We start from the raw sequence: 12,961 nt of genomic DNA on the forward strand, positions 1-12,961 counted from the left end.
GACAATCGGTGAGGAACCCAGGACCCCGACAATTAGTGAGGAAACCTGTATCCATGACAATCAGTTAGGAATCCTGTACCACGACACTCGTTTAGAATCCTGGACCCCTGACAATCAGTGAGGAATCCTGTACACCGACAATTGGTGAGGAATCTTGTACCCCTGACTATCGGTTAGGAAATCTGTACCCATGACAATCAATGAGGAATCCTATACCCCGACAATCGGTTAGGAATCCTGTACCCCTTACAATAAGTAATGAATCCTGTACCGCTACAATCGGTGAGGAATCCTGTACGACTTCAATCAGTGAGGAATCCTGTACCTCAACAATCATTTAGGAATCCTGTACCCCTGACAGTAGGGAATGAATCCTGTACCGCTACAATCGGTGAGGAATCCTGTACCCCGACAATCGGTGAGGAATCGTGTATGCCTGACAATTAGTGAGGAACCCAGGACCACAACAATCAGTGAGGAATCGTGTACCCCTGACAATTGGTAAGGAATCCTGTACACCTGACAATTAGTGAGGAATCCAGAACCCCTGACAAACAGTGAGAATTCCTGAACCCCTGACAATCGGTTAGGAATCCTGCACCTCGACAATCAGTGAGGAAATCTGTACCCCGAGTATCGGTTAGGAATTCTGTATCCCTGAAAATCGATTAAGAAACCTATACCCCAACAATGGGTGAAGAATCCTGTACTACTGTTAATCGGTTAAAAATCCTGACCCCCTGCAAATAAGTTAGGAATCGTGTACCCCGACAATCGGTTAGGAATCCTGTACCCCGACAACTGTTTAGGAATTCTGAACCCCAACAATCGCTGAGTAATCCTGTACCCCGACAATCGGTGAGTAATCCTGTACCCTGACAATCAGTGAGGAATCCTGTACCCCAACAATCGGTGAGGAATTCTGTACCCATAACAATCTGTGAGGAATCCTGAACCCCTGACAATCGGTTAGAAATCCTGTACCCCGACAATCGGTGAGGAATCCTGTACTCCATCAATCGGTGAGGAACCCTGTACCCTGACAATCAGTGAGGAACCCAGAACCCCCCGACAATCAGTGAGGAAACCTGTACTCCTGACAATCAGTTAGGAATCCTGTACCACGACAATCGTATAGAATCCTGGACCCCTGACAATTGGTGAGGAATCCTGTAGCCCGGCAATCATTTAGGAATCCTGTACCCCTGACAATAGGTCATGAATCCTGTACCCTGACAATCAGTGAGGAATCCTGTACCCCTGACAATCAGTGAGGAATCCTGTACCCCGACAATCGGTGAGGAATCCAGAACCCCTGACAATCGGTGAGGAATCCTGTACACCGACAATCGGTGAGGAATCCTGTACCCCGACAATCAGTGAGGAATCCTGTACCCCAGACAATCGGTAAGGAATCCTGTACCCCTGACAATCAGTGAGGAATCCAGAACCCCTGAAAATCAGTGAGGAATCATGTAACCCTGACAATCGGTTAGGAATCCTGCACCTCGACAATCGGTGAGGAAATCTGTACCCCGATTATCGGTGAAGAATCCTGTATACTGTCAATTGGTGAGGAATCCTGTACCCCTGACAATTGGTTAGGAATCCTGTATCCCTGGCAATTGGTTCGGAATCCTGTATCCCTGACAATCAGTTAGGAATCCTGTACCACGACAATCGGTAAGGAAACCTGTATCCCTGACAATCGGTGAGAAATCATTTAGGAATCCTGTACTCCTTACAATTGGTAATTAATCCTGTACCACTACAATTGGTAAGGAATCCTGTACCCCAACAATCAGTGAGTAATCCTGTACCCCTGACAATCAGTTAGGAACCCAGGACCCCGACAATCGGTGAGGAATCCTGTACCCCGACAATCGGTGAGGAATCCTGTACCCCGACAATCGGTGAGGAATCCAGAACCCCTGACAATCGGTGAGGAATCCTGTACCCCGACAATCAGTGAGAAAACCTGTACCCCTGACAATCGGTTAGGAATCCAGAACCCCTGACAATCGGTTAGGAATCCTGCACCTCGACAATCGGTGAGGAAATCTGTACCCCGATTATCGGTTAGGAATTCTGTATCCCTGAAAATCGATTAAGAAACCTGTATCCCGACAATCGGTGAAGAATCCTATACCACTGAAAATCGGTTAAAAATCCTGTGCCCCTGTAAATAGGTTAGGAATCCTGTACCCCGACAATCGGTGAGGAATCCTGTATCCCATCAATTGGTGAGGAATCCTGTACCACTGACAATTGGTTAGGAATCCTGTACCCTGACAATCGATTAGGAATCCTGTACCCCTGACAATCAGTTAGGAATCCTGTGCCCCTGACAACCATTTAGGAAACCTGTACCCCTGATACTAAGTTAGTAATCCTGTACTCTGCCAATCAACATGGATTTAGTAAAGGGAGGTCATGCCTGACAAACCTGTTGGAATTTTTTGAAGAGGTAACAAGTAGGTTAGACCAGGGAAACCCAGTGGATGTGGTCTATCTATATTAACGATTTGGATGAGGGAACCGGGGGCATTCTAGCGAATTTTGCCGATGATACGAAGTTAGGTGGACAGGTAGGTAGTACTGAGGAAGTGGGGAGGCTACAGAAGGATCTAGACCGGTTGGGAGAGTGGTCCAGGAAATGGCTGATGGAATTTAACGTGCGCAAGTGCGAGGTCTTGCACTTTGGCAAGAAGAATGAAAGCATAGCCTAGTTTCTAAATGGTGGGGAAATTAATAAAGCCAAAGCACAAAGGGATCTGGGAGTGCTAGTCGAGGATTCTCTAAAGGTAAACATGCAGGTTGAGTCCGTGATTAAGAAAGCGAATGCAATGTTGTCTCTTATCTCAAGAGGGTTGGAATATAAAAGCAGAGATGTACTACTAAGACTTTATAAAGCTCTGGTTAGGCCCCATTTGGAGTACTGTGTCCAGTTTTGGTCCCCACACCTCAGGAAGGACATACTGGCACTGGAACGTGTCCAGCGGAGATTCACACGGATGATCCCTGTAATGACAGGTCTAACATATGAGGAACGGCTGAGGATACTGGGATTGTATTCGTTGGAGTTTAGAAGATTAAGTGGAGACTTAATAGAGACGTACAAAATAATACATGGCTTGGAAAAGGTGGATGCTAGGAAATTGTTTCAGTTAAACGAGGAGACTAGGACCCGTGGACACAGCCTTAGAATTAGAGGGGGTCATTTCAGAACAGACATGCGGAGACATTTCTTCAGCCAGAGAGTGGTGGGCCTGTGGAATTCATTGCCACGGAGTGCAGTGGAAGCTGGGACGCTAAATGTCTTCAAGGCCGAGATTGATAGATTCTTGTTGTCTCGAGGAATTAAGGGCTACGGGGAGAACGCTGGTAAGTGGAGCTGAAATGCGCATCAGCCATGATTGAATGGCGGAGTGGACTTGATGGGCCGAATGGCCTTACTTCCACTCCTATGTCTTATGGTCTTATGGTCTTATGTTTAGGAATCCTGTACCTCTGACAATTGGTAAGGAATCCTATACCCCGACAATCGGTTATGAATCCTGTACCCAGAACAATCGGGGAGGAATCCTGTATCCCTGACAATCGGTTAGGAATCTTGTACATCTGACAATAGCTGAGGAATCCTGTACCCCGACAATCATTTAGTAATCCTGTACCCCCAATAATAGGTTAGCATTCCTGTACCCCTGACAATAGGTTATAAATCCTGTACCCCAATAATCGGTTAGTAATCCAGTACCCTGACAAACGGTGAGGAATAGTGTACCCCTGACAATCAGTGAGGAATCGTGTAACCCAACATTCGTTAGTAATCCGGTACCCCTGTCAATAGATTAGGAAACCTGGACCCCAACAATCGGTGAGGAATCCTGTACCCCTGACAATTGGTTAGGAATCCTGTACCCCGACAATCAGTGAGGAATCCTGTGCCCCTGACAATTGGTTAGGAATCCTGTACCCCGACAATCAGTGAGGAATCCTGTACCCCTGACAATTAGTTAGGAATCCTGTACCCCTGACAATCAGTGAGGAATCCTGTGCCACTGACAATCATTGAGGAACCCTGTAACCCCGACAATCGGTGACACATCCTGTACCCCTGTCAATAGATTAGAAAACCTGTACCCCAACAATCGGTTAGGAATCCTGTACCCCTGATAATCGATTAGGAATCCTGTACCCCTGACAATCTGTAAGGATCCTGTACCCCGACAATCGGTTAGGAATCCTGTACCCCGACAATAGGTGAGGAATCCTGTACCCCTGACAATCATTTAGGAATCCTGTACCCTTGTAAATCAGTTTGGAATCCTGTATCCTGACAATCTATGAGGAATCCTGTACCCTGAAAATCAATGAGGAATCCTGAATCCCTGATAATAGATTAGGAATCCTATACCCCGACAATCAGATAGTAATCCTGTATCCTTGACAATTGGTGACGTATCCTGTGCCCCTGTCAATAGGCGAGGAATCCTGTACACCTGTCAATATGTTAGGAATCCTGTACCCCAACAATCGGTTAGTAATCCTGTACCCTGACAATCGGTGAGGAATAGTGTACGCCTGACAATCGGTGAGGAATAGTATAACCCTGTTGATAGGGTTGGAATCCTGTACCCTGACAATCGGTTAGGAATCCTGTACCCCTGACAATCAGTTAGTAATCCTGTACCCCCGATAATAGGTTCGGAAACCTGTACCCCGACAATCGGATAGTAATCCTCTACCCTGGCAATCGGTGAGGAATCCTGTATCTCGACAAACAGTGAGGAATCCTGTACCCCTGACAATCGGTTAGGAATCCTGTACCCCTGACAATCAGTTAGTAATCCTGTACCCCCGATAATAGGTTCGGAAACCTGTACCCCGACAATCGGATAGTAATCCTCTACCCTGGCAATCGGTTAGGAATCCTGTATCTCGACAATCAGTGAGGAATCCTGTACTCCTGACAATCGGTTAGGAATCCTGTACCCCTGACAATCAGTTAGTAATCCTGTACCCCCGATAATAGGTTCGGAAACCTGTACCCCGACAATCGGATAGTAATCCTGTACCCTGAAAACCGGTTAGGAATCATGTACCCCTGAAAATCGGTTAGGAATCCTGTACCCCTGACAATCAGTGGGAAATCCTGTACCCCTGACAATTGATTAGGAAATCTGTACCACGCCAATGGGCTAGGAATCCTGTACCCCAAAAAGTGGTTAGGAATCCTGTACCTCTGACAGTCATTTAGGAATCCTGTGGCCCGGCAATCAGTGAGGAATCGTGTACCCCTGACACTCTGTGAGGAATCCTGTAACACCGACAACCGGTGACGCATCCTGTACCCCTGAAAATCGGTGAGGAATCTGCACTCCCGACAATCGGTGAGGAGTCCTGTAACCCCGACAAACGGTTAGGAATTCTGTACCCCTGTCAATAGGTTAGGAATCCTGTACCCCGACAATCAGTGAGGAATCCTGTACCCCTGACAATCGGTTAAGAATCCTGTACCCCTGACAATAGGTTAGGAATCCTGTACCCCGACATTCAGTAAGGAATCCTGTAACCATGACAATTGGTTAGGAATCCTGTACCGCGACAATGGGCTAGGAATCCTGTACCCTGAAAACCGGTTAGGAATCCTGTACCTCTGACAGTCGGTTAGGAATCCTGTATCCCTGACAATTGGTTAGGAAACCTGTACCCCGACAATCGGCGAGGAATTCTGTACCCTGACAATCGGTGAGGAATCCTGTACCCCTTACAATTGATTAGGAATCCTGTACCCCTGACAATCGGTAAGGAATGCTGTACTCCAACAATCGGTGAGGAATCCTGTACCCTGACAATCAGTTAGTAATCCTGTGCCCCTGACAATCGGCTAGTAATCCTGTAACCCTGACAATAGGTTAGGAATCCTGTACCCCTGACTATCAGTTAGGAATCCTGCACCCCTAACAATCGGTGAGGAATCCTGTACCCCAAAAATCGGTCAGGAATCCTGTGCCTCTGACAGTCAGTTAGGAATACTGTACCCCTGACAATTGGTTAGGAAACCTGCACCCCGACATTCGGTGAGGAATTCTGTACCCCGGCAATCGGTGAGGAATGCTGTATCCCAACGATCGGTGAGGAATCCTGTACCTCTGACAATCAGAAAGGAATCCTGTACCCATGACAAATGGTTAGGAATCCTGTACCGCGACAATGGGCTTGGAATACTGTACCCTGAAAACCGGTTAGGAATCCTGTACTTCTGACAGTCAGTTAGGAATCCTGTACCCCTGACAATTGGTTAGGAAACCTGTACCCCGACAATCGGCGAGGAATTCTGTACCCCGACAATCGGTGAGGAATGCTGTACCCCAACAATCGGTGAGGAATCCTGTACCCTGACAATCAGTTAGAAATCCTGTGCCCCTGACAATCGGCTAGTAATCCTGTACTCCTGTCAATAGGTTAGGAAACCTGTACACCAACAATCGGTGAGGAATCCTGTATCCCTGACAATCGGTTAGGAATCCTGAACCCATGACAATCAGTGAGGAATCCTGGACCCCAAAAATCGGTTAGGAATCCTGTACCTCTGACAGTCGGTTAGGAATCCTGTACCCCTGACAATCAGTTAGGAATCCTATACCCCTGACAATCGGTGAGGAATCCCATACCGCTGACAATCGGTGAGGAATCCTGCACCCCATACAATTGGTGAGGAATCCTGCAACCCCACCAATCAGTTTGGAATCCTGTACCCCTGTCAATAGGTTAGGAATCCTGTACCCCTGTCAATAGGTTAGGAACCCTGGACCCCAACAATCAGTAAGGAATCCGGTACCCCCGATAATAGGTTAGTAATCCTGTACCCCTGACAATAGGTTAGGAATCCTGTACCCCAACAATCGGTTAGTAATCCTGTACCGTGACAATCGGTGAGGAATAGTGTACCCCTGACAATCGGTGAGGAATAGTGTAACCCTGTCGATAGGGTAGGAATCCTGTACCCTGACAATCGGTTAGGAATCCTGTACCCCTGACAATAGGTTAGGAATTCTGTACCCCAACAATCGGTTAGTAATCCTGTACCCTGACAATCGGTGAGGAATAGTGTACCCTTGACAATCGGTGAGGAATAGTGCAACCCTGTCGAGAGGGTAGGATTCCTGTACCCTGACAATCGGTTAGGAATCCTGTACCCCTGATAATCAGTTAGTAATCCTGTACCCCCGATAATTGGTTCAGAAACCTGTACCCCGACAATCGGATAGTAATCCTGTACCCTGGCAATCGGTTAGGAATCCTGTACCCCTGACAATCGGTGAGGAATCCTATACTCCTGACAATCGGTGAGGAATCCCATACCGCTGACAATAGGTTAGGAATCCTGTACCCCATACAATTGGTGAGGAATCCTGCAACCCCACCAATCAGTTTGGAATCCTGTACCCCTGTCAATAGGTTAGGAATCCCATACCCCTGTCAATAGGTTAGGAACCCTGGAACCCAACAATCGGTAAGGAATCCGGTACCCCCGATAATAGGTTAGTAATCCTGTACCCCTGACAATAGGTTAGGAATCCTGTACCCTGACAATCGGTTAGTAATCCTGTACCCCTGACAATCGGTTAGTAATCCTGTACCCTGACAATCGGTGAGGAATAGTGTACCCCTGACAATCGGTGATGAATAGTGTAACCTTGTCGATAGGGTAGGAATCCTGTACCCTGACAATTGGTTAGGAATCCTGTACCCCTGACAATCACTTAGTAATCCTGTACCCCCGATAATAGGTTCAGAAACCTGTACCCCTGACAATCGGATAGTAATCCTGTACCCTGGCAATCGGTGAGGAATCCTGTACCCCTGAAAATCGGTTAGGAATCCTGTACCCCCGACAATCGGATAGTAATCCTGTACCCCTGACAATTGATTAGGAAACCTGTACCACGCCAATGGGCTAAGAATCCTGTACCCCAAAAAGTGGTTAGTAATCCTGTACCTCTGACAGTCATTTAGGAATCCTGTGGCCCGACAATCAGTGAGGAATCGTGTTCCCCTGACAATCAGTGAGGAATCCTGTACCCCTGACAATCGGTGAGGAATCGTGTACCCCTGACAATCAGTGAGGAATCTTGTACCCCTGACAATCAGTGAGGAATCCTGTGCCACTGACAATCATTGAGGAACCCTGTAACCACTCCCGACAATCGGTGAGGAGTCCTGTAACCCCGACAATCGGTTAGGAATTCTGTACCCCTGTCAATGGGTTAGGAATCCTGTACCCTGACAATCGGTTAGGAATCCTGTACCCCTGACAATAGGTTAGGAATCCTGTACACTCACATTCAGTAAGGAATCCTGTACCAATGACAATTGGTTAGGAATTCTGTACTGTGACAATGGGCTACGAATCCTGTATCCTGAAAACCGGTTAGGAATCCTGTACCTCTGACAATTGGTTAGGTAACCTGTACCCCTGACAATCGGTGAGGAATCCTGTACCCTGACAATCGGTTTAGGAATCCTGTACCCTGACAATTGGTTAGGAATCCTGTACCCCTGACAATCTGTAAGGAATCCTGTACCCCCGATAATAGGTTCGGAAACCTGTACCCCGACAATCGGATAGTAATCCTGTACCCCTGACAATTGATTAGGAAACCTGTACCACGCCAATGGGCTAGGACGACAATCAGTGAGGAATGCTGTACCCCAACAATCGGTGAGGAATCCTGTACCCTGACAATCAGTTAGTAATCCAGTGCCCTGACAATCGGCTAGTAATTCTGTACCTTTGTCAATAGGTTAGGAAACCTGTACCCCAACAAACGGTGAGGAATCCTGTACCCCTGACAATCGGTTAGGAATCCTGTACCCCTGTCAATGGGTTAGGAATCCTGTACCCCAACAAACGGTTAGGAATCCTGTACCCCTGACAATCGGTTAGGAATCCTGTGCCCCTGTCAATTGATTAGGAATCCTGTACCTCTGTCAATGGGATAGGAATCCTGTACTCCCGACAATTGGTGAGGAGTCCTGTAACTCTGACAACCGGTGACGCATCCTGTGCCCCTGTCAATAGGTTAGGAATCCTGTGCCCCTGTCAATTGATTAGGAATCCTGTACCTCTGTCAATGGGATAGGAATCCTGTACCCCGACAATCGGTGAGGAATCCTGTACCCCTGACAATCGGTTAGGAATCCTGTACCTCTGACAATAGGTTAGGAATCCAATCCCCCTGACAATTGATTAGGAATCCTGTACCCCGACAATCAGAAAAGATTCCTTGTACCCCTGACAATCGGTTAGGAATCCTGTACCTCTGACAATAGGTTAGGAATCCAGTACCCCTGACAATTGATTAGGAATCCTGTACCGCGACAATGGGCTAGGAATCCTGTACCTTTGACAATAGGTGAGGAATCCTGTACCTCTGACAGTCGGTTAGGAATCCTGTACCCCTGACAATTGGTTAGGAATCCTGTACCGTGACAATAGGCTGGAATCCTGTACCCTGAAAACCGGTTAGGAATCCTGTACCTCTGACAGTCGGTTAGGAATCCTGTACACCTGACAATTAGTTAGGAAACCTGTACCCCTGACAATCGGCGAGGAATTCTGTACCCTGACAATCGGTGAGGAATCCTGTACCGCGACAATGGGCTAGGAATCCTGTACCCTGAAAACCGGTTAGGAATCCTGTACCTCTGACAGTCGGTTAGGAATCCTGTACCCCTTACAATTGATTAGGAATCCTGTACCCCTGACAATCGGTGAGGAATGCTGTATTCCAACAATCGGAGAGGAATCGTGTACCCCTGACAATTGGTGAGGAATCCTGTACTCCCAACAATCGGTGAGGAATCTTGTACCCTGACAATCAGTTAGTAATCCTGTGCCCCTGACAATCGGCTAGTAATCCTGTACCCCTGACAATACGTTAGGAATCCTGTACCCCTGACTATCAGTTATCAGCCCTTGATCGCGGATTGAGGATCAGCCCTTGATCGCGGATTGAGGATCAGCCCTTGATCGCGGATTGAGGATCAGCCCTTGATCGCGGATTGAGGATCAGCCCTTGATCGCGGATTGAGGATCAGCCCTTGATCGCGGATTGAGGATCAGCCCTTGATCGCGGATTGAGGATCAGCCCTTGATCGCGGATTGAGGATCAGCCCTTGATCGCGGATTGAGGATCAGCCCTTGATCGCGGATTGAGGATCAGCCCTTGATCGCGGATTGAGGATCAGCCCTTGATCGCGGATTGAGGATCAGCCCTTGATCGCGGATTGAGGATCAGCCCTTGATCGCGGATTGAGGATCAGCCCTTGATCGCGGATTGAGGATCAGCCCTTGATCGCGGATTGAGGATCAGCCCTTGATCGCGGATTGAGGATCAGCCCTTGATCGCGGATTGAGGATCAGCCCTTGATCGCGGATTGAGGATCAGCCCTTGATCGCGGATTGAGGATCAGCCCTTGATCGCGGATTGAGGATCAGCCCTTGATCGCGGATTGAGGATCAGCCCTTGATCGCGGATTGAGGATCAGCCCTTGATCGCGGATTGAGGATCAGCCCTTGATCGCGGATTGAGGATCAGCCCTTGATCGCGGATTGAGGATCAGCCCTTGATCGCGGATTGAGGATCAGCCCTTGATCGCGGATTGAGGATCAGCCCTTGATCGCGGATTGAGGATCAGCCCTTGATCGCGGATTGAGGATCAGCCCTTGATCGCGGATTGAGGATCAGCCCTTGATCGCGGATTGAGGATCAGCCCTTGATCGCGGATTGAGGATCAGCCCTTGATCGCGGATTGAGGATCAGCCCTTGATCGCGGATTGAGGATCAGCCCTTGATCGCGGATTGAGGATCAGCCCTTGATCGCGGATTGAGGATCAGCCCTTGATCGCGGATTGAGGATCAGCCCTTGATCGCGGATTGAGGATCAGCCCTTGATCGCGGATTGAGGATCAGCCCTTGATCGCGGATTGAGGATCAGCCCTTGATCGCGGATTGAGGATCAGCCCTTGATCGCGGATTGAGGATCAGCCCTTGATCGCGGATTGAGGATCAGCCCTTGATCGCGGATTGAGGATCAGCCCTTGATCGCGGATTGAGGATCAGCCCTTGATCGCGGATTGAGGATCAGCCCTTGATCGCGGATTGAGGATCAGCCCTTGATCGCGGATTGAGGATCAGCCCTTGATCGCGGATTGAGGATCAGCCCTTGATCGCGGATTGAGGATCAGCCCTTGATCGCGGATTGAGGATCAGCCCTTGATCGCGGATTGAGGATCAGCCCTTGATCGCGGATTGAGGATCAGCCCTTGATCGCGGATTGAGGATCAGCCCTTGATCGCGGATTGAGGATCAGCCCTTGATCGCGGATTGAGGATCAGCCCTTGATCGCGGATTGAGGATCAGCCCTTGATCGCGGATTGAGGATCAGCCCTTGATCGCGGATTGAGGATCAGCCCTTGATCGCGGATTGAGGATCAGCCCTTGATCGCGGATTGAGGATCAGCCCTTGATCGCGGATTGAGGATCAGCCCTTGATCGCGGATTGAGGATCAGCCCTTGATCGCGGATTGAGGATCAGCCCTTGATCGCGGATTGAGGATCAGCCCTTGATCGCGGATTGAGGATCAGCCCTTGATCGCGGATTGAGGATCAGCCCTTGATCGCGGATTGAGGATCAGCCCTTGATCGCGGATTGAGGATCAGCCCTTGATCGCGGATTGAGGATCAGCCCTTGATCGCGGATTGAGGATCAGCCCTTGATCGCGGATTGAGGATCAGCCCTTGATCGCGGATTGAGGATCAGCCCTTGATCGCGGATTGAGGATCAGCCCTTGATCGCGGATTGAGGATCAGCCCTTGATCGCGGATTGAGGATCAGCCCTTGATCGCGGATTGGGGATCAGCCCTTGATCGCGGATTGAGGATCAGCCCTTGGTTGTAGAGTTGAGTCTTTCACACCCAGAGCCAGCTCCCAGGCAGGGATCAGCAAAGGAAACAATCTGGCACCTTCGGTGACCTGTGGGGAAAGGAAACAAAGTGGTTAAGGTTTCAACTTGCATCTGAACAGCATTATCACGGCCGCACTGCTCGAGGAACTACCGTAACTAACTCAGTCAGAACAGAAAAGTCAACCTTCCCCAGCACCGCTCCGTCAGACACACTTGGGAAAGGGACAGCACCAGGTTAAGGAAAAGGAAAGTAAAAGAAAACATCAATTAATCTCGAATTGAAGTAAAAGTTGTAGTGACTCTGAAATAACCCAATAAGATAGCTTACCTCGAACTCTGTCCCCACCAACCCCGAGTAGCCAGGCCTGTGGAAAACATTAGGCCCCTCGCTGAGCTCCAACATGTCCTGCTGGAACGAAGAACTGCAGCCGCTGGAAACCTGAACCAGAAAAGACTGGAGAAGGGAGAAAGTGTAGTTTCTGAGCTAACCTTTCAAAAAAAGGGAAGTAAGATGGAAGAGAATGGTAGAAAACAGGGTAGAAGTAGAGGGAAAGAATGAAGGTAATCCATACAGGGTGGATCCCAGCTGAGACCAGCAGAGGAGTGATTTCGGTGGGAAAGCCACAGCAAATCCTCCTGAGCTGAGTCTCCCGTCCAAGTGAAGAGAGCGCTTAGCTTGGGTATAGCCTTTGCTTGATGCAGCCGTCCGAGTGGTTGGTGTCCTCGAAGAGTCCCAGCAGGCAAAGTCTGGCTGGCCTCTTGCAGGACCATGGGGGCCGAGCTCTGGAAGCGCAGGTGGGTCTTGAAGCCCTGGGCGATGTCCCGTAGCGGGCGCTGGAAGGGCAGCTTGCGGATCAGCAGCTCGGTGGGGTTCTGGTAGCGGCGGATCTCTGGCAGTCCCACGGTCCTTTCCCCTCCCGGTGAACTTCCGCGCCGTCTGCTTCGTCCTCGCCCATCCCCACTCTCTCCCATCCCCATCCTCTC

General features: G+C 49.1%; 1 protein-coding gene across 1 annotated transcript; it reads right to left on the reverse strand.

Annotated features, from left to right (window-relative positions):
- Window positions 1-11,886: 11,886 nt before the first annotated feature.
- Window positions 11,887-12,955, reverse strand: LOC122541303 (histone H3-like centromeric protein CSE4). The gene has a single exon (XM_043677932.1). It carries the CDS (start codon window positions 12,953-12,955, stop codon window positions 12,470-12,472), a length of 486 nt encoding a protein of 161 aa, XP_043533867.1. The 3' UTR covers window positions 11,887-12,469.
- Window positions 12,956-12,961: the final 6 nt, after the last annotated feature.

This window comes from Chiloscyllium plagiosum, chromosome 37, assembly GCF_004010195.1.
Source record: "Chiloscyllium plagiosum isolate BGI_BamShark_2017 chromosome 37, ASM401019v2, whole genome shotgun sequence".
Classification (NCBI taxonomy): Eukaryota; Metazoa; Chordata; class Chondrichthyes; order Orectolobiformes; family Hemiscylliidae; genus Chiloscyllium; species Chiloscyllium plagiosum.